Source organism: Medicago truncatula, chromosome 7 (genome assembly GCF_003473485.1).
Source record: "Medicago truncatula cultivar Jemalong A17 chromosome 7, MtrunA17r5.0-ANR, whole genome shotgun sequence".
Lineage (NCBI taxonomy): Eukaryota > Viridiplantae > Streptophyta > Magnoliopsida > Fabales > Fabaceae > Medicago > Medicago truncatula.
In genome coordinates, this window is record NC_053048.1 from 32,942,249 (window position 1) to 32,969,923 (window position 27,675).

General features: G+C 34.5%; 4 protein-coding genes and 1 pseudogene across 4 annotated transcripts; all 5 read left to right on the forward strand.

The window, feature by feature from the left end:
* Window positions 1-2,674: 2,674 nt before the first annotated feature.
* LOC11416964 (soyasapogenol B glucuronide galactosyltransferase) lies at window positions 2,675-4,415 on the forward strand. Its single transcript, XM_003623392.4, has one exon. It carries the CDS (start codon window positions 2,807-2,809, stop codon window positions 4,280-4,282), a length of 1,476 nt encoding a protein of 491 aa, XP_003623440.1. The 5' UTR covers window positions 2,675-2,806; the 3' UTR covers window positions 4,283-4,415.
* Window positions 4,416-6,333: 1,918 nt separating this feature from the next.
* LOC11416701 (soyasapogenol B glucuronide galactosyltransferase) lies at window positions 6,334-7,977 on the forward strand. Its single transcript, XM_003623393.3, has one exon. The coding sequence runs from the start codon at window positions 6,339-6,341 to the stop codon at window positions 7,800-7,802; it is 1,464 nt and encodes a 487-aa protein (XP_003623441.1). The 5' UTR covers window positions 6,334-6,338; the 3' UTR covers window positions 7,803-7,977.
* An 8,288-nt stretch (window positions 7,978-16,265) lies between these two features.
* LOC120577062 (F-box/kelch-repeat protein At3g23880) lies at window positions 16,266-17,534 on the forward strand. The gene has a single exon (XM_039827970.1). The coding sequence runs from the start codon at window positions 16,266-16,268 to the stop codon at window positions 17,532-17,534; it is 1,269 nt and encodes a 422-aa protein (XP_039683904.1).
* A 4,867-nt stretch (window positions 17,535-22,401) lies between these two features.
* LOC11412164 (soyasapogenol B glucuronide galactosyltransferase) lies at window positions 22,402-23,996 on the forward strand. Its single transcript, XM_039827493.1, has one exon. It carries the CDS (start codon window positions 22,437-22,439, stop codon window positions 23,913-23,915), a length of 1,479 nt encoding a protein of 492 aa, XP_039683427.1. The 5' UTR covers window positions 22,402-22,436; the 3' UTR covers window positions 23,916-23,996.
* Window positions 23,997-25,766: 1,770 nt separating this feature from the next.
* LOC120575821 (soyasapogenol B glucuronide galactosyltransferase-like) lies at window positions 25,767-27,352 on the forward strand (annotated as a pseudogene).
* Window positions 27,353-27,675: the final 323 nt, after the last annotated feature.

The window sequence follows — 27,675 nt, forward strand, 5'->3', positions numbered from 1 at the left end:
AACTTGTTCATTCGATGAATAGGCATCTAAATTTTCAAAGGCTTTAATGGTTCTAGGTACTCAGGCACAATGCCTAGTTTTCCTACCCAGCCCACTTCTCAAAATGAGAAGAACATACTCTTGTGTCCCTATCTAAACACTTTTTTGACTAAAAATTTGTCTCTAAATATATTTTTTTTTTTAAATTACTATATATATATATTTTTTCTTCTTAAATATACTTCTAATTAATACTACTAACTTGTTTTAAAATATGAAAAGTTAAATTTAATACACATACAAACAAAGAATAATTTGATAATATTAATACACAAAATAGACACAATAATTGCACTAATAACTTTTCTTAAGAAATATGAAAAAATGCAAAGGATGCTTACATATAGGGACGGAGGGATATTTTACAAACAAAATGTTTCGTTAGTTCAAAGTCAGATGAAATGAAAAACGTTACATTGATACAACTGAAACTATGCTCAAATCTCTTAAACTCCTTAAACTCGACTCGAGAACTCGTACAAGTTTAGGTAAAATTAAAATTAAATAAAATTTATTATTTACATGACATATGTAATCTAATATAATATTGTAAATGGTCCAATAGTGTATAATATGACTAAATTATAAAGGTTTACATAAGCACCATAATAAAACATTATGTTCAACTAAACATCAAAATACAAAATAATCCCTCAAAAACAAATCAAAATACAAAATAAGTTTTTATGGAGAGGAAAATACAAAATAAGTTGGTACATATTATCTTGATTGAATGCCATGAAATTTGGTTGATGTGAAGAAAAAATCTTGTGTCTTGATTGAATCCCATGAGATTTATTTATATTTTATAAAAGTCTTGAATGAATACCACAATATATTTTTAGCATTAAAAAGTCTTTAAAATCCCTTGAAATCTTAATTCAATACACCTCCCCTAAACTTGCAAAATTATAAGTCTCTTAAATCTTAAACATCTAAAAAGGCTAGTTTCACAAGTTCCTAAAATTGTTAATAAAACTATCCAAAATAATTTAGACTTACATTCTGATTTTACTCGAGGTTTACCCGAGTTTGACCGAGTTAACTCGAGTCAAACTCGTCAAACATTCCGATTTTAGCAATAATTGAGTTTACCTCCGAGTTTACACGATTTTGGTACCTAAAAATGTAAATTCGGTAAACTCGGCAAGTTAACACTCGATTTGTGGAACATTGTCTCATTCATTTTTTGCGACTTTCACTTGTTCCAAACTATGAAAAATGTTTCTTTCCACAATCTTTCTCTCCCCTCACAATCTTTCCATAGAAATAAACACACCTAAAGATTGTTCGCCAAATTTTCCAAGGAAAATTAGTCATGAACAATGTCGGCAGATAGTTCATACAAACAATTAAAAAAATCATATATGTTACCGTATATAACGTTGTGCAGGCCTTTTTTTTTTTTTTAGAGAAACTTTGTGCAGGCCTTGTATGTTTCTATGTAGATTAAATTATAAAGTATAGACTTAACCCTATTATAATAATATAGGCCAGCGCACAGATAAATATTGAAAACTTTGTGCAGGTCTTGTATGTTTCTATCTAGATTAAATTAGGGTTAATAACTTTATTCTTTTAATATAAATCATTTCTGGTTTTCCTTCCTGTATAATTTTTTATTGGATTCCGTCCTTGTAATTTGAAGTTTTTTGGTTTTGAGCCATCATGAAATTTGACCGTACAAAATCGATGATATGGTAAGGGGTTAAACCAAAATTTTCTTAAATTAACAGGGGATAAACCGAAATTTGTTCAAATTGCAGGGGGTAAATCAAAATTTTCTCAAATTACAGGGGAAAAAATTTTCATGAAGGTCTAAAACTAAAAAATCTTTAAATTATAAGGATGGAATTCAAAAAAAATATTTTACGGGGAGAAAATCCAAAAATAACCTATATTACATGAGAGTAAAATACTATTAACCCATTAAATTATAAAGTATAGACTTAACCCTATTATAATAATATAGGCCAGCGCACAGTTAAATATTGAATATAACCAATTCCCTTTCACATCAACTACCAGCTCAAGAAACATTTATTACAAGGGACTCCAATTGACACATTTTCGCAAACTTAATGAGTATAGGATAAGATTCATAGTTTTTTAGGAGTTTTCTTAAACAATGTACACCATCCGTCTCATATTAAACGAAGCAGTTGATGTTGTGCAATATTGACTTGTCATACTTTGACCATATTTTTTAATAAATAATGATAAATAATATTATATAGGATCTTGTTAATTAGTGCTCCCTGACAGGTTAAGGAATCCAAAAGTAGAAAAATTGTCTTGGAAATCTAACCAGTCACTTTTGACTAACTAATTATTACACCACTTTTTAATAAAATTTTACCTCTTTTAGTTGCTTAACCAATGCCCGGGGGCACTGGTTAACATTCTCCTAATATATAAGATGTTGTTGGATTCGTCTCGATGAATATTTTAAAAATATTAAATTTTCATAATTTTTTCTAATATATAATTAAAGATATTAAAAATAAAAAATATGTATTAGTATGTGTGATAGGGTCAACTGAGTCAGTTAATATGGGACGGAGGAAGCATGTTTCTACTTTCTTTATATACTCTTTGCTTCTTGTGATTTTCTTCTTTTTATTTTGGCCTCTTACATGATTTCACTAAATAAAATTCTATGGTATATGTTTGAAAACCATTTTCTTTATTTGTATATGTCAGAAACACAGCTTCTCCTCAAAGGAATAGATAAAGCTATACATACTCTTCATAGATTTCAAAAGCAATGGAGTCTCAACTGCATGTAACTTTTCTTCCATTTCCAACTCCTGGCCATATGATTCCTATGATAGACACAGCAAGACTATTTGCCAAACATGGTGTTAATGTTACCATCATCACTACACATGCTAATGCTTCAACCTTCCAAAAAGCGATAGACAGTGACTTCAATTCAGGATACTCCATCAAGACTCATCTTATTCAGTTCCCTTCAGCTCAAGTTTGTCTTCCAGATGGTGTTGAAAATCTCAAAGATGGAACTTCCTCAGAAATTCTTGGTAAAATAGCTCAAGGAATAATGATGCTTCAAGATCAAATTGAAATTCTGTTTCAAGATCTTCAACCAGATTGTATAATAACTGATATGACTTATCCTTGGACAGTTGAATCAGCTGCAAAACTAAACATTCCAAGGATTTACTTTTACAGCTCAAGCTACTTCTCCAATTGTGCGAGCTATTTTGTTAGAAAGTATAGACCTCATGATAATTTAGTTTCTGATACACAGAAATTTACCGTTCCTTGTTTGCCTCATACAATTGAGATGACACCTTTGCAGCTAGCTGATTGGATTAGGGTTAAGACTTCAGCAACAGGTGCATTTGGTGCAATGTTTGAATCAGAGAAAAGAAGCTTTGGAACACTATACAATAGTTTTCATGAACTAGAAAGTGATTATGAGAAACTTGGTAAAACTACAATAGGGATCAAATCTTGGAGTATAGGACCGGTTTCAGCATGGATTAACAAAGACGATGATAAAGGATACACGGAAAAGAACATTGGAAAAGATCAAGAATTGGTAAATTGGCTTAATTCTAAGGAAAACGAGTCTGTGTTGTATGTAAGTTTTGGAAGCCTTACTAGGCTTTCTCATGAACAGATTGCTGAAATAGCTCATGGTCTTGAAAATTCTGGTCATAATTTCATTTGGGTTGTTAGAGAAAAGGATAAAGATGATGGTGAAGAAGGTTTTCTGATAGATTTTGAGAAAAGGATGAAAGAAAGCAAAAAGGGCTATATCATATGGAATTGGGCCCCACAGCTTCTGATATTGGATCACCCTGCAACAGGAGGAATTGTGACTCACTGTGGTTGGAACTCAATTCTTGAAAGCTTGAATTCTGGTTTGCCAATGATAACATGGCCAATATTTGCTGAACAATTTTACAATGAGAAGCTGCTTGTTGATGTTTTGAAGATTGGAGTCGCGGTTGGATCAAAAGTGAACCAGTTTTGGCTTAGCATTGGTGAAGAGGTAGTGGTGAGAAGGGAGGAGATAGTGAAGGCTGTTGAGATATTGATGGGAAATGGCCAAGTGAGCAAAGAAATGAGGATGAGAGCAAAGAAGCTTGGTGATGCTGCCAAGAAGACTATAGAGGAAGGTGGAGATTCTTACAACAACTTGATTCAGTTGATTGATGAGCTAAAATCATTGAAGATTGCTAGAGAACTTGAAAAAACCAGATTAGATAATTGAATTTGAGGATGAGTTGATGACATTAATTTAATATTATTGCTCTACGAGTTGCAGCTGGTGTGATTTTATAAAAGTTTTTTGGTTTTGTAACATGATCACTAATACATTTACATGTTTTAGTAAACATTCACCTTGCAACATTTAGTTTATAGTTACTAATATGAAGATTTCTCTAACATTTTTTAATAAGTATTACATTAGTAACGCTCTTTTTAGTGTTTATTACTAACTTGGTAGCATGTATACCAAAACACATTTCTATTCCACTAAAACAAAACCGTTTCAACTCTGTATCTCTCTCTCTCTCTCGGGTACCAACTAACCAAGAGAAGCAAACGTTCAAAAATTGCCGCAAGCTAAATATGCGATTCCGATCACTTTTTGATTGTTACAAGTAGTACTATCAAATGAAACTAAAACTCTTTAGTAACACCAGCTTTACCTACCAATTTTTCAAGTGTTACTAAATTTAATTAGTAACATTTTTCTTGATTTAGTTATAATTTTCAAGTGTCACTAAATGTCATTATTGTAGTAGTGGTTGAATAACATGCAAGTATTTTGAAGCTAATAATTCTCATGTAGGGATCTGATATTCATATAGGCATTTATTATTACTTCTGTGATGTGTCATTGGTTGATCTTTTTTTTGGTAACAAAAGGGAATCATTGGTTGATCTTTGATTTCAGTTTTTCTATATAATTCAAATAATTTGTATATTTTAATGGGGGAAAAACTACTCACTTCCTAACTTCGTGATGAATAATTTTCCCAACAACATTTGTATTAGTAATGATCTGTGTAGTGTAGGAAGTTAGTTGAGCTCGTGGTTTTAAATCGTGGTTGAGATTACGCTGCAAACCTTTATATTTCAAAAAATATGGTCGAAATTGTAGTTGCGATGTCATTGGAGAGAACTTAAAACCATGGTGGAGCTTTAGTCAGCCAACTCTTCGAGAAAATGGGGGAACCAAAATGACAGTTCCATCACATTCCCACCCTTAGACACTGCAGTCTGCGTTGGATCAATACATTCCTTTTCAAGTAAGAAGAAAGAAACATTACTCCAAAAATAAAAAATCCGGGGGAGCAAAGAGGCACTTCAGACGATATCCTCTTCCGAAGAGGCACTTCTCATATGTAGATTATGGACTAGAAAATCAAAGCAAACCAAAAGAGATGATCAACAAAGGCCAAACCAAGTAAAAAATGTCAGACATAGATAACTTGACTGGAATTTTTTAGACTAATTTCACCTTTTAATTTAAATTTGATATCTTTTACTGCACTTTCATGATTTAGACGTGTATTTCTTTTCACTTAAATTTTACTACTCATTTTTGCTTCACCTCATATTATTGTCTAACTTATATCTAATCTAACGATACTTAAACAAGTCATCTGCAACCCCGTGCATCCCGCGGGTCTCATTCTAGTTTTTTTTTTATTAATTAAAGTGCCAATAATAGCCATTTTACAACCGTTTCCAATGGAATTGGAGGTTATAAGGCTATGCTCTTATGACTTAGCTGGCCCCTCAAGCGTCTTCTAGCCGTCCTTGGAATTGTCTCCACTTCTTGTTCTTTTCTTTTTTGTGTTGATATATGAGAACAATAAGATTAGTTTATTAAGGTTTGAGTAGCATATTCTATGTTGAAATACTAAAACTAAACATATGTCTATGTCTTTGACAATATCAATTTTGGTTAAAGTTATCATAAATTGCATAATAAATTTTGAAATAGTAAAACTAAACATATGTGTATGTCTGGTTCAGTCATAGACATACTAATATGTTTAAGTGTTTCAACTTAGGATATGCCAATTGCCAACCATCAAATACAAAAGGAAAAGAACAATTAGAGGAGACAAATGACCTATAAACTTATTCCAATGAACTCATAATGCAAATAAAAGACAAAAACAGGATCATCTATACTTGTTCAGAATACACGAGAAATATGCGTGAGAAAGATTAAAAGGTAGAGCTTCAAATTGTATTTACTTGGAAAGAAAAGTTGAGTAATATTTCTCATCTCAACTTGTGTCTTAAACATGGAAACTCAAACCCAACAACTCAATGTTACTTTTCTACCATATCCAACTCCTGGCCATATGAACCCTATGATTGACACAGCAAGACTATTTGCAAAGCATGGTGTTAATGTTACCATCATCACTACACAAGCAAATGCCTTGTTATTCAAGAAAGCCATCGACAACGACTTGTTTTCTGGATATTCCATCAAAACTTGTGTGATTCAATTCCCTGGAGCCCAAGTAGGTCTCCCAGATGGTGTTGAAAACATCAAAGATGCCACTTCCCGTGAAATGCTTGGTAAAATCATGCTTGGAATTGCGAACATCCATGATCAAATTGAGATTTTGTTCCGTGATCTCCAACCAGATTGTATAGTCTCAGATATGTTATATCCATGGACAGTGGAATCAGCTGCAAAACTCGGCATTCCAAGGCTTTACTATTACAGCTCAAGCTACTTCTCAAGTTGTGCAGCTCACTTTATCAAGAAGCAAAAGCCTCATGAGAATTTAGTTTCTGATTCTCAAAAATTCTTAATTCCTGGTCTTCCACATAACATTGAGATTACTTCTTTACAATTACAAGAATATGTGAGGGAAAGGAGTGAATTCTCAGACTATTTTGATGCTGTACATGAATCGGAGGGAAGAAGCTATGGAACTCTAAGCAATAGCTTTCACGAACTTGAAGGTGATTATGAGAATCTTTACAAGAGCACAATGGGGATCAAAGCATGGAGCGTAGGACCAGTTTCAGCATGGGTTAAAAAGGTGCAGAATGAAGACCTTGCAGTAGAGTCGGAATTGCTTAACTGGCTTAATTCAAAGCCAAATGATTCTGTGTTGTACATAAGTTTTGGAAGCTTGACAAGACTCCCTCATGCTCAGATTGTAGAAATAGCTCATGGTCTGGAAAATTCCGGTCATAATTTCATTTGGGTTGTTAGGAAAAAAGATGGAGAAGGAGGTGAAGATGGTTTTCTTGAAGATTTTAAGCAAAGGATGAAAGAAAACAAAAAGGGATATATCATATGGAATTGGGCACCACAGCTTCTCATATTAGGCCACCCTGCAACAGGAGGGATAGTGACTCATTGTGGTTGGAATTCAATTCTTGAAAGCCTTAGTGTTGGTTTACCCATGATTGCATGGCCAATGTTTGCTGAGCAATTTTACAATGAGAAATTGCTTGTTGATGTTTTGAAGATTGGAGTTTCAGTTGGATCAAAAGTGAACAAATTTTGGTCTAATGAGGGTGAGGGTGAGGTTGCAGTAATTAGAAGGGAAGAGATTGCAAAGGCTGTTGAGATTTTGATGGGAAGTGAAGAAGAGAGCATAGCAATGAGGAGGAGGGTAAAAAAACTTGGTTATGCTGCAAAGAAGAGTATAGATGAGAATGGAACCTCTTACAACAACTTGATGCAATTAATAGATGACCTAAAATCATTGAAGACATCAAGAAGGCTTGACAAACAGTAACGGTGTTTCATGATGTATTGCTTAAATATTATCATTTTGAAAGGAACTACTATCAATTAGAGTTCAATTCGGTTATGAAACTTTACAATTCGGTTGTGCTTAGGAAAGTGTTGGTTAGAAGTCTCACAAAATGATTTATATTTTTTTATATGGTATAATAGCTTAATTTCTATTTTTGTAATGGATTTTACCGTAATAAAGTGTGTCATAAATAGGGGGTTCAAAACCAAACCAATCCAATAGGAAAATTGCAAAGCGAACCAATCCAAACCGAAATCGCAAAAAAACCGCATTTGGTTTGAATGTATTCGGATAAATTTTACTCAACCGCATGGTTTGGTTCAGTTTGTGGATTTTATTTTACCAACCAAACTAAACCAAGCCGCAACGTAAGAAAAACACTAGTTAAATATATGTCATCTAAACCAATACTCATAGAAAATCAACGAAAACTTTTATAAAATGACATATATTTTGTTGTAGTATGACTCTAAATTGGAGCTTTGGAGTGTCAAAAGTCGAGGCCCGATTTGGACAAATTGGTGGCCGATTTTGACTGGTTTTTTCAGCCTTTGCTTGTGGCAATTTTCGGCGCCCGATTTGCTAAAATTGGTGTCCGATTTTGCCTGCAGCAAATAAAAAGGAGACATATTTTTGTTGGAACAAAATGTGTTTCACAATAAACCTTAATGAGTTTTGATGATAACAAGGTATTAAAAATTGTCAATTGGTTATTGCTAATATTTGTTCAAGTGTACAGGACCATAGGCAAAGTTAATCAATTTCAATAGGTCTTGGAAGAACAATAGAGAGCAAAGGAATCTAAAGCATCTGAAGAAAACTGCGTCTGAAGCTATGAAGTGCTTCTGAAGTAACAAGTGCCTCTGAAGTAATGACGTCATCAGAAGCAGAAGTCCATCAGAAGCAAGATTTCATCAGAAGCTATATCATCACCAGAAGCTACAGTTGATCAGTAAATTTAAACTGAAGTTTCAAAGGAGCTGTTTTTCGTTTTAATCTCGTCTAAGAAAACGAAGAATTGAAAGGGAGGTATCAACGGTCATTTGAAAAGCACTGGGTGCTTGTCCTTCATTGAAGAGTTGACAAAGTACAAGTGTACAACCACTACCTCCACTACTCTATTTTTGTCTACGCTACAAGACAAGACAACAGCTCTGCCTGCAGAAATGTTCCTTCAAGATAGGAATGAATTTGAAGTTGATCCTTCATAGGACTACACCCAAATCAGGCAAAAGATTACTGGTGGATGATCAAAGGAACTCAACGACTCTTTAGACGTGCTAAAAATCTCAACGTCTCTCTACTCACCTCTATATAAAGGAGTAAAGATTTGAAGATTGGAAAGAGACATCAACACAAGTTAAAAGCGCCAAAACTCTGTCAAATTTGATTCTATAAAGCACTTTGAATTTCTGCACTGATTTGATATATCTTATAAATTCTTAAGTCTAGAGTCTTTATTGCATTGTATTGTGAACACCACTGATTGTATATCAAGTGTTCAAAGTCAAACATTTTCTGTGTAATTTTGTTTGAATAGTAGTCTCTCCCCTGCGTGCTTGAGCATTAGAAGACTCTTGCTTTAGTGCTTGAGCATTGGAAGTCTCTCGCCTGCGTGCTTGAGCATTTGAGAAGTCTCATACTAGAGAGTATTGAGCATCTGTAATCTGTGTGATTATTAGTGGGAATCTCCTTGGAAGTGCAAGGGGGACTGGACTACTTCCGGTTTGTGGAAGGAACCAGGATAATTGCTTGTGTCTCTCTTTCTTTTCTCTGTTCTGTTTTCTTTCCGCTGCATATCTGATTCTGAACATCACATCAGAAGCATTCCTAACCAGCTTCTGAAGTGTTATCAGAAGAAGAATTTTTAGAGAAAAAGAAAACACAATTCAACCCCCCCTTCTTGTGTTTTTCTCACCTTCAATTTTTGGGCTGAGATTTGTTCCAATTATTTGAGGGATGCTTTTAGTATAAATATAGAACTTGTATCAAATGTAAACCTTGAGAGAGGGGGGAGGAAACAAGGTTTTAGAATCCAACCTCAAAACTAGGGTTTGTAGAGAATTCTCTTGGCAACAACACTAGGGTTGTGATTGATTCACCTTGGAGAAATACTATTAGGATTGAGTCTCTTGGTAACGGAAAGAGATTCGGGACTTTCGGTAGAATTAGGTTTGAAGACTGATTCTTGTAACCCTTTTGATACATGTTTGGAAAGTTACTCATCATTATAATAGAACGGAGAGCTTCTCTCTCCCCTGGAGTAGGTTAGTATTGGACTGAACTGGGTAAACAAATTTTAAGTGTTTTATCTCTCTTTCTCCTTTGTTGTTCTATCTTTTGCTTGTGTTTATAACTGTCACCCAAGTTGTTTTGGTTGCTTGATTAATTTGTTCAAAATATCAAATATTTTATTGGTGTGATTTTTAACAAATTCACAACAATTGACACCCACCGTGGGACAAGGATCAAATTGATAATTAGGTACCATGGACTCAAAGTGGGATATTTTGAAGTTCACTGGAAGTAACAATTTTTTATTTTGGGAAGGTCAAGATGGAAACAGTTTTGATACAACAAAAGTGTGCACAAGCTTTGAAGGGTGAATGTGAGTTAACGGGGAAGACCGGGATGGTAGATGTAACACCCCGTTTTCCCAACATAAAAATTTCATAACAAATATCAGAGTATTCGACACATAACGAAATGCTACACTTCTTAAAAATCATAAATGAGATAATTAACTAATTATCTTTCCAAAAATCTTAAAACATATTAATTCAAACTTTGCAGCGGATTAAATTCATTAACATAGATAAGTCTTTGGCACGCAGGCCTTATTAAAACATAAGCAATACGTAAAGGAATAGAAAATAGCCACAAAAGATCCCATCCTGTTACGTATCAGAGCATCCTAAGACTCAGTGTGGAATAAGTCACTCACGACAGCAACACCAGCAACCTACTAACGATCACCTGCAAGTTACTCATACGAAGAGAAACATTTCCAAGCAGAAGGGGTGAGATTTCACAAAACAATAATATTAAGCATATAATTCAACATTTATATTTAACAACCTAAAATCATCATAATATTCATCATAGACATTAATATATCATATATCACATCTTTAATAGTTCATATAAAGAATCACAGCTTCTACAACTTGGTAACTTAAACATCTTAGACTCGACAAATGCGACTCTAACTTGACTATGCAACTTAGACCTCTTATATGCATGTGGTACCAATACAGGGCATCAAGCCCCATCGCTATTTGAGTATTAATATACTTCCAGGGCATCAAGCCCCCATCGCTAATCTGAGCTAATGCTCCAACGTGGTGAGTACAAAGCTCCAGGGCATCAAGCCCCCAACAATGAATGCTAATGCATGGACTCGACCTCTTAAGCAACTTAATTCGACAACCTCTTATATTAGTCCAATAATTTGGAACATCATCATTCTTCAACAACTTAGACCGACTCATACAACTTAGTTAAATAACAACAGCAACATAGGCAGTATACAAAATCAGCATGACATAATAATATCAATTGCAATTCAACAACATCTTAAATATTCAAATAATTCTCAAGTAATGCATAAAACATTATATCACATTATAATCAACAACAACACATCTTAAACAGCTTCACAGATTATAATTAACCTCTTCATTAAGTCTTAATGCTACCCAAAGGTTTAATCCTCAACAACTCGTGCAACAAAGGTCGCAAAACTAACAAATCACTCTGTTTTCTGGGTCACTCGCGAGGCGAGAGCCTCTACTCGCCGTGGCGAGTTCAGGTCAGAACCTCACAAGTTTCATTCCAGGTTCAATCTCATCCTACATTCTTACCTAATAAATATTAGACATGTTCAGGCACTCAAAGGCATCTAAGGTTCAACTCAAAAGTCAAAATTACAAAATCTTGCATGCTCTCTGGTCTAGCTCGCTAGGCGAGTTCAAGTGTTCGCCATGGCGAGCTGCAACGTGCAACTCGCGAGGCGGGGAAAGGTCACTCGTGTGGCGAGCGATAAAGTTCATCACTCGCCGTGGCGAGGATCATAGCTCGGGAGGCAAGCGATGAATGTCGCTACGGGAAGAATGCAGTTTTCACCTAAAAATCATCAACTCTCATGGTTTTAAGCCTAATATCAATTCCATAATTCATCATAATCATTATCTAAGGTCTAGGAACAATTTCTACATCAATCTCACAACTTTTCACCGTTTAATCATCAATTCTATCAATTTGACCTAATTTCCGATTCTTTTTAAACTCATCCTAATTCATGTTAAATGTAACCGTTGATTCATAAACTTAATAGAATTGCAAAGTTAGTCTCACCCTTACCTTAGAATGTGAAATCGCAGCCTCTAGGTGTTTATCCCTTCTCTTGGTTTTTTCTCTCTTTTTTTCCAAAATTGGTCGTACGTACTGTTTTTCTAAACTAGGTCTTTCCTACTTATAACTCCACCATCTATCTTATCTTATTTCTCTTTCTCCCCCCAAACTTTCTAAAATCTCATAACAACCCCTAAACTCAATATTCTATTCTAATATATATATATATATATATATATATATATATATATAATATAAAATATTTCTATAACAAATAACAAGTAACAAATATATCTCTATAAAAAATATATTTCTATAACATATATATTTCTAAACCAAATAACATATATATTATACTAATAAATACCAACATATAACATAACAAAATATCACTCATCAAAATAAATCATATAAATCACACAAATCATATAAGTATATTCTAAACTCATTAAAATAATCAAATAATTAAAGAGGGTGTTGCAGTAGACAAGGTCAGGAGTGCCATTGTCATGTGCCACGGGGATAAATTTTTGAGAGATGTAGCGAAGGAACCAATCGTGGAATCAATGTGGTCAAATTTGGAGTCATTGTATAGGACCAAATCTTTGGCTCATTTGCAATTCCTAAAGCAACAACTCTACTCATTCAAGATGGTGGAGTCAAAGGCCTCATGGAGAAACTTACAGAGTTCAACAAAATCTTTGATGACTTGGAGAATATTGAGGTGCCTATTGAGGATAAAGATAAAGTTATACTCTTGTTGTGTGCTCTACCGAGATCTTTTGAATCCTTCAAGAATACCATGATCTATGGCAAAGAAGGCACTGTCACCATGGAAGAAGTTCAAGTGGCTTTAAGAACCAATGAGCTGACCAAGTCCAAGGACTTGAGAGCTTATGAAAATGGTGAAGGCCTTAGTGTTTCAAGAGGTAATGGTGGAGGTAGAGGTAATCGGGGAAAGAGTGGTAACAAGTTAAATTTTAAGTGCTTTAACTGTCACAAGATGGGTCACTTCAAGAAGGATTATCCGGAGAACAATGGTAACTCCTCACAAATTGTCTCTGAGGGTTATGAGGATGTGGGTGCTTTGGCGGTGTCTTGTCGGGGAGATGAAGAAGGTGATGTTTCTCACCTCGGTAATGATTCCTTGTAGAGCGGTGGTTGTATGGAGATGTTAAACAGTTAACATCAGCTTGGAGAGGCGGTGAGAATAATACTCATGGTCAATCCGAAAGGCGGAGGTAAGATTACTGGAGATCAAACTTTAAGACGGAGTTTCAAGGTGAAAGACCTATTGTGTGTACGCATTTGGAAGTTGAGGTAGATAAAGCTCAGCTTGAGGTGGAGTTGGTGACACTAGGAACGATACGACTATGGAGACCTTGGGTGCTAGACTCTAGTTGTGAGCAAGGGAATTCTTCAAGAAGACGGAAGACATTCCGTAGTTTGAAGAATGTATGGCTTGGCTTGTGGGATTACCAGAAAAGACGAAGGGTAATTGGAGGCAAGTGAGTCTTCACGAGGACATATTTGATCACTTCGGGAGCTGAAGAAGTTTATGGTGTAGACTTGTGGAACCAAAAAAAAAAATCCCAGTGTAGTTGGATACAAGGAACTTCAAAAAGGCGGAAGTCATTCTGATGGTTGAAGAGGCAAGGGTGGAAGCTTATGGAGCTACTTGGTGTAGTTGGAAGCAAAGGAAGATGAAGCACAGAGAGAGCAGCAAAGTGATTGATGGTTAAATTGGCATCATTATCAATTTAGAGTCAAGGTGGAGAATGTTGTAGTATGACCCAAAATTGGACTTTTGCTTGTGTTTATAACTGTCACCCACGTTGTTTTGGTTGCTTGATTAATTTGCTCCACAGATAAAGTATTTTATAGGTGCGATTTTTAATGAATTCACAACATATTTTCTTTTGTTAAGTTTCTTCTTTGCTTTTTATTTCAAAAATGTATTCATGTGCTATTTGAACTTATAAATAACGATGAAATCTTAGTTTACATTTCTTACATAATAAAATAACTTTCTGCCCACATTTTTAATTTGCTCTATGTTGTTTAGTAAAAATAAAATTGTAATGTCGAATGAAATTAAAAACATTGTCGGAAACATTGATGGAAATATGTTGTGTTTTACCTTTTTAATTTGATTTTAATGTTGGAAACAAAAAATTATATTGAATGGTAAAAAACCACACCAACTGATCCAACCCAAACCACATTGGTAAACCACATTGGTTTGAGTTGGCTTGGTTCGATTTTATTTTAAAAGTCAACCGAACCAAACAAACCCGTATGCTTTATTATCTTGCGGTTTGGATGACTTTTAACCTCAAAACCAAACCAAACCGCACCAGAAACACCCATGGTTCTAAAAAATTAATTTCTCATTGTTTCTTCATAATTTTGTAATGGATTTGTTTCTTAAATAAACCAACTTAACCACAAATGAATTTGTTTTTCCTAACCTGTTTGGTTTGACTTGTGACCATAGAGCATACTCCTCTAAAGGTCTTAAATTTGATCCCCCGTAACAATTTTGGTGGGCTAGTTGATATGGGTCCAATAAATGAACAGTGGGAAATTGACCATTCCAATTTGTAGACCATGGGTTGGATACTGAGTTTTTTTTTTTATTTTTAAGTTTAATATTTTTAAAAGAGACAATAGTATGAAAAACAAAATGATACAATAAATTTTCTCTTTACTGTTTGCCACGACCGTAACAACAATGCTTTGTCGTGTTCATTCTCGTTTTGTTTTTTTACTGAATTAAAATGGAGAAAAAAAATTAACAATACCTATACCTTTACGTCAAGCTAGAGCTGGAAATGAGTCGAGTCGAACCGAACCTGCCTGAGCTCGGCTCGACTCGATAAGAATTGGTTCGGCTCGAAACTCGGCTCGAGTTCGACACGAACTATTTTTTCAACTCGAGTTCGGCTCGTTTAAAGTTCACGAACAGTTCGGTTTGACTCGTTAGGTTCAGTTCGGTTGCTCAACTCGTCCAAAAAAAATTATAAAAAAAAGTTAATTTATAGATCTTTGATATATATATATATATATATATATATATATATATATATATATTTTAAATTAAATATTGAATTAAAATAAAAGTTCCCACAAGCATGCATATAATAGACATAAATTATATAAAGTTAAAGGTTGCATAAATACGAAGAAAAATATCTGATACAAGTAACAAATATTCTTTTACTTTTAAACTCCAACTGCTCTTCCCTTCAAGACAAAATTGTATTCAGCGACATTTGCCACATTTGAATTAATTTTTTTTTAAAAACTAACTCAAATTGATTTATATATAATCGATAATCGAGCCATCTCATGAACCTAACGAGTCGAACTATATGTAGCTCAAGTTCAGCTCCTTTAATTAACGAACTTAATTTTCAGCTCAAGTCCAGCTCGTTAGGTTCATAAACCAAGTTCAACGGATTAAATATCGTGACGAACTATAATCAAGTTGGTTCGGTTCATTGCCAGCCCTACATCAAACTGTTTTTCGCAGTAACAATTCCGATTTTAAAATCTTGGTTCCCCCTCATAACCCAAATCCTCAAGCAATCCTAATCCGATCTATATGCATTTAAATTCTATTGTCAAACCACGATATGTGATTTTTTGTTTAAATAAAATCACCTTTAATATTTAAAATATATAAATTCTAATTCATTCGAAATCTACTATCTTTATTTTTTTTACAGAGAAAAAGTACCGTTTTTGATATGATATATCCTACGACAAATAATCAAGAGCAGTTGGATGAGATTATAAAAGATCTCTTCCAAGTCAATGACACCAGTTCAGCCAAAATATCCTAGCACAAATGACTGTGATCTACTTTAACAGATGTTAAACGGTGTTATCTAGAGGGGAGGTATCTGTTAGATGGAAAATTAAATAAGCGAGGTTAGTGTTTGATTAAAAAAGAGAGGGATGGAAAGTAAACCCTAGAAAAATTGCCCACAAATTTTCACATCAAATCACAGAATAAAAGCATTTCTGTATTTCGGCCGCCTGTGTTAGGGTTTGTGCTCCATTTTCAATTAAGTCATTTCTCTGATGGATATTCGTCCGATTAAGATGCAACCTCAATCCACAGCACCATCGTTGCCGACATCCATACCCGACGAACTCATGGCAGAAATTCTGTCAAGGCTTGATGTTAAGACTATAGTGAGATTCAAAAGCGTGAGCAAATCCTGGAACACTCTCATCTCCGATCCAGCTTTTGTCGACAAGCATCTACAGAAGTCATCACAAAAACAAAATATAATAGTAATATGGAATGATAACGATGGTTATAATGTCTCACGCATCCCCTTGCATCGTTTAATCGGAAATCCATCCATCAGCATTCACAGCCACAACAATAGCCATTATTTGGAAAGGGGTTGCTATATCGCTGGTTCTTGCAACGGATTGATCTGCTTGTTTTCCAAATATTTCTATATCACAGAAAATGTTGGATCTCGACATGTTGGGCATGAGAACTACTCCATCTATTTCTGGAACCCTTCCACCGGAAAAAAATCTGAAAAATTAGGGTCGTTTAGTTATAGCACTCCTCTAGAGCGTCTTCGTCCTTTCCACACTTTGTCAAACACTTTTCAGTTTGGATTTGGTTATGATGATTCAACGAAAACTTACAAGGTTGTGGCCTTTCATGCTAAAGAGAACAAACCAGCTCCAGTGACAAGTGAGGTCAAAGTTTTTAGTTTGGGTGGTAACTCTTGGAGAAATATTCAAAGTTTTCCGGTCATTCCTCTTAATGGATTGAATCATAGACATACTTGTCTTAACAATGGTATGCATTTGAGTGGCACTGTTAATTGGTTGGCTGGTCTGAATGATTTCTATTCTATTCATGAATACCGGTATATTACTAATGTTGAGGATTTTGTGATTATTTCGCTTGATCTTTCAACGGAGACATACAAGCAGTTGTTGCTGCCTCAAGGTTTTGATGAGATTACACCTGTTCGGCCAGTTCTTATGGTTTTGATGGATTGTCTTAGTTTTTCTTATGATACAAAAGACAATGGTTTTGTTTTATGGCAGATGAAGGAGTATGGAGTTCAAGAGTCTTGGTCTCAATTATTTAAGATTAGTTACCATAATCTTCAAGGCTGTTGCGTTAAGGATTATGATGAAACGGTATGCCTTTATAAAAATGGTGATATGGTGATATTTGCAAAACCACAGTGCCCTGACCGAGCAGTGATCTATAATTTAAGAAATAAAAAAGTAGCGAGAATTAGAGTTCAAGACTGCATTGACTGGTCCTTTCATGCAAGTGTTTATGTCGAAAGCTTGGTTGCATTTCGTTGACAGTAAGTTTCTCGCTGACAGTTAACTTATTTAAATTTTTGTTAATTCATTGTGTTAATTATAGCTAGAACATGATTCTACTGAAATGAAATTAATTCTCTGAGAAATATTCTCATAGAAAAGTTGAAAGACAAATGAAATATTACTTGATTTGGAAGTATATTACATTATTTAAAATTGAGGTTAATGAGAAACAAACATGTATGAAGATACTTTGTTTTATCATTTTTACATTCTAGTCTTAAAGCATATTCTCTGGTTTTGCTTACTAGTACACTAAATGTTGTCTTTGGTGGGAGGCCTAAATATAATAATTTCAATTTGCATTGAGTAGAGTACTGTTATAATTTTTCATTTAAGAGTTGAATTTAATAGTAGTTTTCACTTTTCATTCATCAGGAAAATAGTTTCTTATACTTCAGCTTCAAAATCCTACATATAATATAATTTTGTAAGCAGTACAAGATTGATGTAATGATAATATATACAAGATTAAAGTATATACAAGCGAATCTATCTATATGCCTTGACTGTTCGGAATTTTAAGCATTGACCAACTTTGATAGATCATCTTTATATTTTAATTCTTGTGTTCTGGTTTTTCACTTCTAGTCTAATGAGTATTTTTTGAATATTAGATCACTATCAAAATAGGGGATAAAAGGAAATTGGAAACGGAGAGATAGTTGGAGATACAAAGGAAGATGAAAAGCATTAGATATCATAGGGCGGCGATCAACTAAGCGACATTGTCATGGGGACGACGGATGAGGCAATCATTTTGTTTTATGATGACTTGGATTTGAATTATTTTGATGTTTATATATAATATATCGACTTATGTATCAGTTTATGCAAATGTTTGCTCACCTGTTTAACTTAAAAAATGCTGATTTTTTCAAGTATTAGAAGTTTCAACATTGATAATGCTCTTTAGTTTACCTTCAACTTAGTTTCCTATCATGAGGTTCATAGAGTAGGTTGAAAAGAAAAAAAACAGAAGCTAGTGAGAGAGGCTATCCCTTCTCTGAACTCACTGCCTTAAAAAGCTTTTCCACTACCTACTGTAACTTCTCTCCCTCTCAATCCAAAGCCCTTTGTCACGATGTAACTGTTTGGCGGTGGTGCGCGTGTTGGTTCCCACGACGTCACCACCTCTTGAACGCCGGCGTTGGTTCTTCCACCGCCGCCGCCGTCGTTCTATTTCATTTGGGTGTCTGAAGAGCTGTTGAGAATCTGTGAGGGTTGGTCCTTCATAGATCCGTGTTTCATATGATGAAGATGGCTAAGGTCCTTCATAAATTTCCTCCTTATGGATTCCGTTTAAGAATGCCGATTGGACATCCAAATGAAAGATCTCTCAACCACATTGTGTTGATAGAGCTACAATCAACCGAATTGTTTCATGCCTAGCAATCGGTGCAAATGTATCATCATAATCAATTCCAGTCATTTGAGAATATCCTTTCACAGCAAGCCTTGCTTTGTGTTTGTGAATGGAACCATCAGGATTTAACTTGGTTCTATAAACCCATTTAACATCTATTACATTTTTATCATTGGGTCTTGAAGTGAGTTCCCAAGTACCATTTTTATTAATAGTTAGTAGCTCCTCCTTCATTTCATCTTTCCATTCTGTTAGCAATGAAACTTCTTCAAACTAGAAGGCTTATTCACAACAAAATTGCAATTTTTCATAAACTTCAGCCAGAGATTTGCTCCTTAGAATTGGGGAATCAAATTCAGCTATCTGATTTTCATCTTCATTTGTTATGTGCTCTTGTTTGTCAGGAGCAATTTCAGCAGATTTTGTACTAATTTAAACCTCATCATTTTCTCAATCCGAATATGCATTTTCATCAACATTAATATCTCTGCTGATCACAATATGTTTGGTCTTCAAGTTGTACACTCTATAACCTTGGAGCTTGCTGCATAGCCCAAAAGAATCACCATTTCAGCATTGTCATCCATTTTGGATCTTTTTGCTGCTACAACATGAACATAACATATTAATCCAAATATCTTCAAATGTTTGGTTGAAGGCTTCACACCTATCCATGCCTCAATTGCTGTTTTCTCTTGACAACCCTTGTTGGCAGCTTATTCAAGAGATGCACTGTTGTATAAACAGCTTCAGTCCAAAAAGTTTTTGGTAATTGCTTTTCAACAATTAAACATCTTGTCATCTCTATAACTGTTCTATTATTTCTCTCGGAAACTCCATTTTGTTGAGGAGTGTAGCTCACTGTCAGCTGATGTACAATGCCCATATCTTCACAAAACATATTAAATTCATTGGAAGTATACTCCTTCCCATTGTCAGATCTCAAGGTTTTGATTTTGAAGCCACTTTGAGATTCCATCATAGCTCTAAACTTTTTGAAGACATTCAAAGTTTGAGCTTTGTTTGCTAGAAAATACACACATGTCATCCTAGTCGGATCATCAATAAACAATAGAAAATACTTGTTATGGCTAAGTGAAGGCATATACTCATAGGACAACACAAGTTAGTATGAACAAACTCCAATTTTTCCTTTGCTCGTGTAACATTTGCTAACTGAAAAAAAAATTCTATGCATTTTCCCAAGTTGACATACATTACATAAATCATCAATACAATTAATGTCTGACATGTCTCTCACCATATCATGAGATTGCAGAAATTTTAATGCATTAAAAATGAAATGGCCATATCTTTTGTGCCATAGTGCCAAATCATCATGTTTTGAAATATGTGTTGTTTGATTCACTTGTATCAAACTTAATGGAAATATATTTCTACACATTTCAACCTTCACAACTTCAGAATCAGTTGAATCTATTATGACACAACCATTATTTTAAAAGGAAATTGAATATCCTTTTGTCAATAACTGAGCAACACTTAGCAAATTTTGACTCAGATTTGCAATCAACAAACATGATGGATATATTTTGGACCTTTTCTAGTGAGAACAGAAACAACACCTTTCCCTTTAGCTTGAACAATTTCTCCATTTCCAAGCTTCACTTTGGTTCGTACATTTTTGTCCAAAGAGGTGAGGAGAATTGGTTCTTTTGCCATGTGGATTGTGCACCCACTATCAACATACCATACATCTTTTGAAGAACTACATGTATGAGTGGCCATAAACAAGTGATTTTCATGGGCTTGTTCATCAATGAAGTTAACCGGATGTGCATGTTGTTGTTGAGATTGGTTTTGTTTTAATTGACAAAACTTCTCTCGATGACTCCATCAATTACAATGATTACATTTAATTTAGAGCTTTCCTTTGTAATCTGGGACTCCATCAAATACACCATGTTTGTAGTTCCTTTTCTTTTACAAGTTAGACAGGATGGAACTTGTCCTTTGTTACTTTTTGGAGTCACCATAGCCACAAGTCATTCCCAGCCCCTTTTTTGAATTGTCTACTCAAAAATCGGACGATTCTTCAGTTTTTCAAAATTAAATTCCCTCTCCTTCGTGAATTCATACTTCTTGATCAGATTGTATCTTTCCTCAGCCACTTCGGACACAAACCTCTGATATGGTGGTTGTTGAATGGGTGGTTGGTTTTGTGGTGGGATGGGTGGTTGTTGGGAAGAGGTGCATGTTGGTTCTTTCCCCCTCCTTCTTTTTGTGGGTGCTTTGTTGGCATTGGTTGTTTTGGGGGCCGTTTGTGGTTGATTTTGTGAAAGGGTATGAAGATTATTGAAAAAGTATAAGTTTTTGTGGATTTGATGAATGGGAAAAGTTTTGGTTTGGTAGGTTTAATGGAAATTTGATGAAATCTGTGGTGTTAGGTGTGATAAAAGTGATGGGTTTTGATAGTTGGTAGAGATTTGAGATTGAGGATGTTAAGAAAGAGTGAAGATGAAGAGAAAATGGTGTTTTTCGATTTCTAGAGAAAAATGGGGAGAGTAACACTAAGTTTTGGACTTTCTGAAAGTGAATTTCGGTGGGAGTATATATAGACATGGATGAAATCGGGCACCGATTCGGTTGGTTCGGCCATTGAAAGAGCTGTAACGGCTTTTTTTAAATTTACAATATCATTTGTTTTTTTTAATCTACTAAGAATATATAAAAAAATTATTTTTTAAAAAATATATAAAAATCGAAACCTAACCAAATTTCATAATTATCATTCTTAAAATCCAATATATTATCGTGTAAATACGGACAACTATCTTTCCGATTCCACACAACAAATTTAAATATTTACTTTTACTACTAATCTACTGCTACTGATACTAGAATAAGAAAATAAGGAAATCTTACTCGAGTAATATTTAATAATTATCCTCGATTAAACTTATAATCTTCTTAATTTTATGGGTTCAATCGTCATTTTATAAAATAAAAATCAAATTTATTCATTTAAATAAATTATTATATATATTTTTGTTTATCTTCCTAGCTAACTAATTCCTCTATCAGTCATTTTTCAGATTTTTCTCACTTCCAAGCCTGACTAATTCTCTATATCGTCATTTTGTATATTTATCACTTCCGAGCCTCTATATCGTCATTTTGTAAATTTACCACTTCCAAGCATAAGTAATTCATTTTGTTCTTAAAACCAGTTATTAAAAATAAATCAAAAGCAAGTTATTTTTTTGGATTTAGAGATGCCTTTTCAAATATAGCAGGAGGCGGTTAATGAAATACTACGTGAAAAGCAAGTTATGCAAAAGTCTTGTATAGGCTGGCGCTAGCTATGTATATAGAGCGGCACAAACAAGAAATTTGCAATTTTCTTGCAAGTGGTTTGATTGATTTATTCTGAAATTTAAGCTGATTATAATGATCAAGTATATTGATTTTCTTTATTTGTATATCTCAGAAACAAAGCTTCTCCACAAAGGAATAGATAAAACTATACATCCTCCTCATATATTTCAAAAGCAATGGAATCTCAACAACTGAATGTCACTTTTCTTCCATTTCCAACTCCTGGTCATATGATTTCAATGATTGACACAGCAAGACTATTTGCCAAACATGGTGTTAATGTTACCATCATCACTACACATGCCAATGCTTCCACATTCCAAAAATCTGTAGACTGTGACTTCAATTCAGGATACTCCATCAAAACTCATCTTATACAGTTCCCTTCAGCTCAGGTAGGTCTCCCTGATGGTATTGAAAACATCAAAGATGGAACTACCAGAGAAATTCTTGGGAAAATTTCTCATGGAATAATGATGCTTCAAGATCAAATTGAAATTCTGTTTCAAGATCTTCAACCAGATTGTATAATAACGGATATGACTTATCCTTGGACAGTTGAATCAGCTGCAAAACTAAACATTCCAAGGATTTACTTTTACAGCTCAAGCTACTTCTCCAATTGTGCAAGCTATTTTGTTAGAAAGTATAGACCTCATGATAATTTAGTTTCTGATACACAGAAATTTACTGTTCCTTGTTTGCCTCATACAATTGAGATGACACCTTTGCAGCTAGCTGATTGGATTAGGGTTAAGACTTCAGCAACAGGTGCTTTTGGTGCAATGTTTGAATCAGAGAAAAGAAGCTTTGGAACACTATACAATAGTTTTCATGAACTAGAAAGTGATTATGAGAAACTTGGTAAAACTACAATAGGGATCAAATCTTGGAGTATAGGACCGGTTTCAGCATGGATTAACAAAGACGATGATAAAGGATACACAGAAAAGAACATTGGAAAAGATCAAGAATTGGTAAATTGGCTTAATTCTAAGGAAAACGAGTCTGTGTTGTATGTAAGTTTTGGAAGCCTTACTAGGCTTTCTCATGAACAGATTGCTGAAATAGCTCATGGTCTTGAAAATTCTGGTCATAATTTCATTTGGGTTGTTAGAGAAAAGGATAAAGATGATGGTGAAGAAGGTTTTCTGATAGATTTTGAGAAAAGGATGAAAGAAAGCAAAAAGGGCTATATCATATGGAATTGGGCCCCACAGCTTCTGATATTGGATCACCCTGCAACAGGAGGAATTGTGACTCACTGTGGTTGGAACTCAATTCTTGAAAGCTTGAATTCTGGTTTGCCAATGATAACATGGCCAATATTTGCTGAACAATTTTACAATGAGAAGCTGCTTGTTGATGTTTTGAAGATTGGAGTCGCGGTTGGATCAAAAGTGAACCAGTTTTGGCTTAGCATTGGTGAAGAGGTAGTGGTGAGAAGGGAGGAGATAGTGAAGGCTGTTGAGATATTGATGGGAAGTGGTCAAGAGGGAAAAGTGATGAGGATGAGAGCAAAGAAGCTTGGTGATGCTGCAAAGAAGACTATAGAGGAAGGTGGAGATTCTTACAACAACTTGATTCAATTGATTGATGAGCTAAAATCATTGAAGATTGCTAGAGAACTTGAAAAAACCAGATTAGATAATTGAATTTGAGGATGAGTTGATGACATTAATTTAATATTATTGCTCTAGGAGTTGCAGCTGGTGTGATTTTATAAAAGTTTTTTGGTTTTGCAACATTTATTTTATAGTTACTAATATAAAGATTTCTCTAACATTTTTTAATAAGTGTTACATTAGTTTGGTAGCATTTATATCACAACACATTTCTATTCCACTAAAACAAAACCGTTTCAACTCTCTCTCACTCTCTCTCTCTCTCGGGTACCAACTAACCAAGAGAAGCAAACGTTCAAAAATTGCCGCAAGCTAAATATGCGATTCCGATCACTTTTTGATTGTTACAGGTAGTATTATAAAATGAAACTAAAACTCTTTAGTAACACCGGCTTTACCTAATAATTGTTCAAGTGTTACTAAATTTAATTAGTATCATTTTTCTTGATTTAGTTACAATTTTCAAGTGTTATTAAATGTCATTATTGTAGTAGTGGTTGAATAACATGCAAGTATTTTGAAGCTAATAATTCTCATGTAGGGATCTGATATTCATATAGCCATTTATTATTACTTCTGTGATGTGTCAGTGGTTGATCTTTGATTTCAGTTTTTCTATTTACTTCAAATAATTTGTATATTTAACGGGGGAAAAACTATACTCACTACCTAACTTCGGGATGAATAATTTTCCCAAGAACATTTGTATTAGTAATGATCTGTGTAGTGTAGGGAGTTATAGTTGAGCCCGTGGTTTTGAATTGTGGTTGAGATTACGCTGCAAACCTTTTTATTGCAGGAAAATGTGGTCGAAATTGTAGTTGCGATGTCATTGCAGAGAACTCAAAATCCTTTACATTTCGGCCTCAAAATTTAAAACCATAGTGGAGCTTTAGTCAGCCAACTCTTCAAGAAAATGGGGGAACCAAAATGACAGTTCCATCACAATCCCACCCTTAGACACTGCAGTCTGCGTTGGATCAATACATTCCTTTTCAAGTAAGAAGAAAGAAACATTACTCCAATTTACAGGATTTAGTACATGAAGGGAAATATTCACAATATTATTTAATCAGATGAAACAGAAATATTATTTAATCAGAGCAAAGAGGCACTTCAGACAATATCCTCTTCCGAAGAGGCACTTCTCATATGTAGATTATGGACTAGAAAATCAAAGCAAACCAAAAGAGATGATCAACAAAGTCTCAACCAAGTAAAAAATGTTAAAGACATAGATCACTTGACTGGAATTTTTTAGACTAATTTCACCTTTTAATTTAAATTTGATATCTTTTACTGCTCTTTCATGATTTAGACATGTGTTTCTTTTCACTGAAATTTTACTACTCATTTTTGCTTCACCTAATATTATTGTCTAACTTATATCTAATCTAACGATACTTAAACAAGTCATCTGCAACCCCGTGCCTCCCGCGGGTCTCATTCTAGTTTTTTTTTTTTTTTTTTATTAATTAAAGTGCCAATAATATCCATTTTACAACCGTTTCCACTGGAATTGGAGGTTATAAGGCTATGCTCTTATGACTTAGCTGGCCCCTCAAGCGTCTTCTAGCCGTCCTTGGAATTGTCTCCACTTCTTGTTCTTTTCTTTTTTGTGTTGATATATTAGAACAATAAGATTAGTTTATTAAGGTTTGAGTAGCATATTCTATGTTGAAATACTAAAACTAAACATATGTCTATGTCTGATTCAGGCATAGACATACTACTATGTTTAACTGTTTCAACTTAGGATATGCCAACCAGCAAATACAAAAGGAAAAGAACAAGTAGAGGAAACAAATGACCTAAAGACTTATTCCAATGATCTTATAATGCAAATAAAAGACAAAACAGAATCATCTATACTTGTTCACGATGCATGAGAAAGATGCGTTAGAAAGATTAAAAGGTAGAGCCTCAAATTGTGTTTGGTAAGAAAAGTTGAGTAATATTTCTCTTCTCAACTTGTTTTATAAACATAGAAACTCAACCCCAACAACTCAATGTTACTTTTCTACCACATGTAACTCCTGGTCATATGAACCCTATGATTGACACAGCAAGGCTATTTGCAAAGCATGGTGTTGATGTTACCATCATCACTACACAAGCAAATGCCTTGTTATTCAAGAAACCCATCGACAACGACTTGTTTTCTGGATATTCCATCAAAGCTTGTGTGATTCAATTCCCTGCAGCCCAAGTTGGTCTTCCAGATGGTGTTGAAAACATCAAAGATGCCACTTCCCGTGAAATGCTTGGTAAAATCATGCTTGGAATTGCGAAGATCCAAGATCAAATTGAGATTTTGTTCCATGATCTCCAACAAGATTGTATAGTCTCAGATATGTTATTTCCTTGGACAGTGCAATCAGCTGCAAAACGCGGCATTCCTAGGCTTTACTATTACAGCTCAAGCTACTTCTCAAGTTGTGCAGCTCAAGCTACTTCTCAAGTTGTGCAGCTCACTTTATCAAGAAGCAAAAGCCTCATGAGAATTTAGTTTCTGATTCTCAAAAATTCTCAATTCCTGGTCTTCCACATAACATTGAGATTACTTCTCTACAATTACAAGAATATGTGAGGGAATGGAGTGAATTCTCAGATTATTTTGATGCTGTATATGAATCAGAGGGAAAAAGTTATGGAACTTTATGCAATAGCTTTCACGAACTTGAAGGTGATTATGAGAATCTTTACAAGAGCACAATGGGGATCAAAGCATGGAGTGTAGGACCAGTTTCAGCATGGCTTAAAAAGGAGCAGAATGAAGACGTTATTGTAGAGTCGGAATTGCTTAACTGGCTTAATTCAAAGCCGAATGATTCTGTGTTGTATGTAAGTTTTGGAAGCTTGACAAGACTCTCTCATTCCCAGATTGTAGAAATAGCTCATGGTCTTGAAAATTCAGGTCATAATTTCATTTGGGTTGTTAGGAAAAAAGATGGAGAAGGAGACGAAGACGGGTTTCTTGATGATTTTAAGCAAAGGATGAAAGAAAACAAAAAGGGATATATCATATGGAATTGGGCACCACAACTTCTCATATTAGGTCACCCTGCAACAGCAGGGGTAGTGACTCATTGTGGTTGGAACTCAATTCTTGAAAGCTTGAGTGTTAGTTTGCCAATTATTACATGGCCAATGTTTGCGGAGCAGTTTTACAATGAGAAGCTTCTTGTTTTTGTTTTGAAGATAGTAGTTTCGGTTGGATCAAAAGTGAACACATTTTGGTCGAATGAGGGTGAGGTTGCAGTGATTTGAAGGGAAGAGATTGCAAAGGCTGTTGAGATTTTGATGGGAAGTGAAGAAGAGAGCATAGCAATGAGGAGCAGGGTAAAAAAATTGGTTATGCTGCAAAGAAGAGTATAGATGAGAATGGAATCTCTTACAACAACTTGATGCAATTAATAGATGACCTAAAATCATTGAAGACATCAAGAAGGCTTGACAAACAGTAATGGTGTTTCACTATGTAGAGCAATTTTGAAAGGAACTACTATCAATTAGAGTTCAATTCAGTTATGAAACTTTACAATTCGGTTGTGCTCAGGCAAGTGTTAGTTAGAAGTCTCACAAAATTATTTATAATTTTCTTATATGGTATAATAGCTTAATTTCTATTTTTGTAATGGATTTTACGCTAATAAAAAATTAATTTCTACGTGTTTCTTCATAATTTCAGAATTTTGTAATGGATTTGTTTCTTCAATAAACCAACTTAGCCAGAAATGAATTTTTTTTTTAACCCGTTTGGTTTGGCTTGTGACCATAGAGCGAGCAT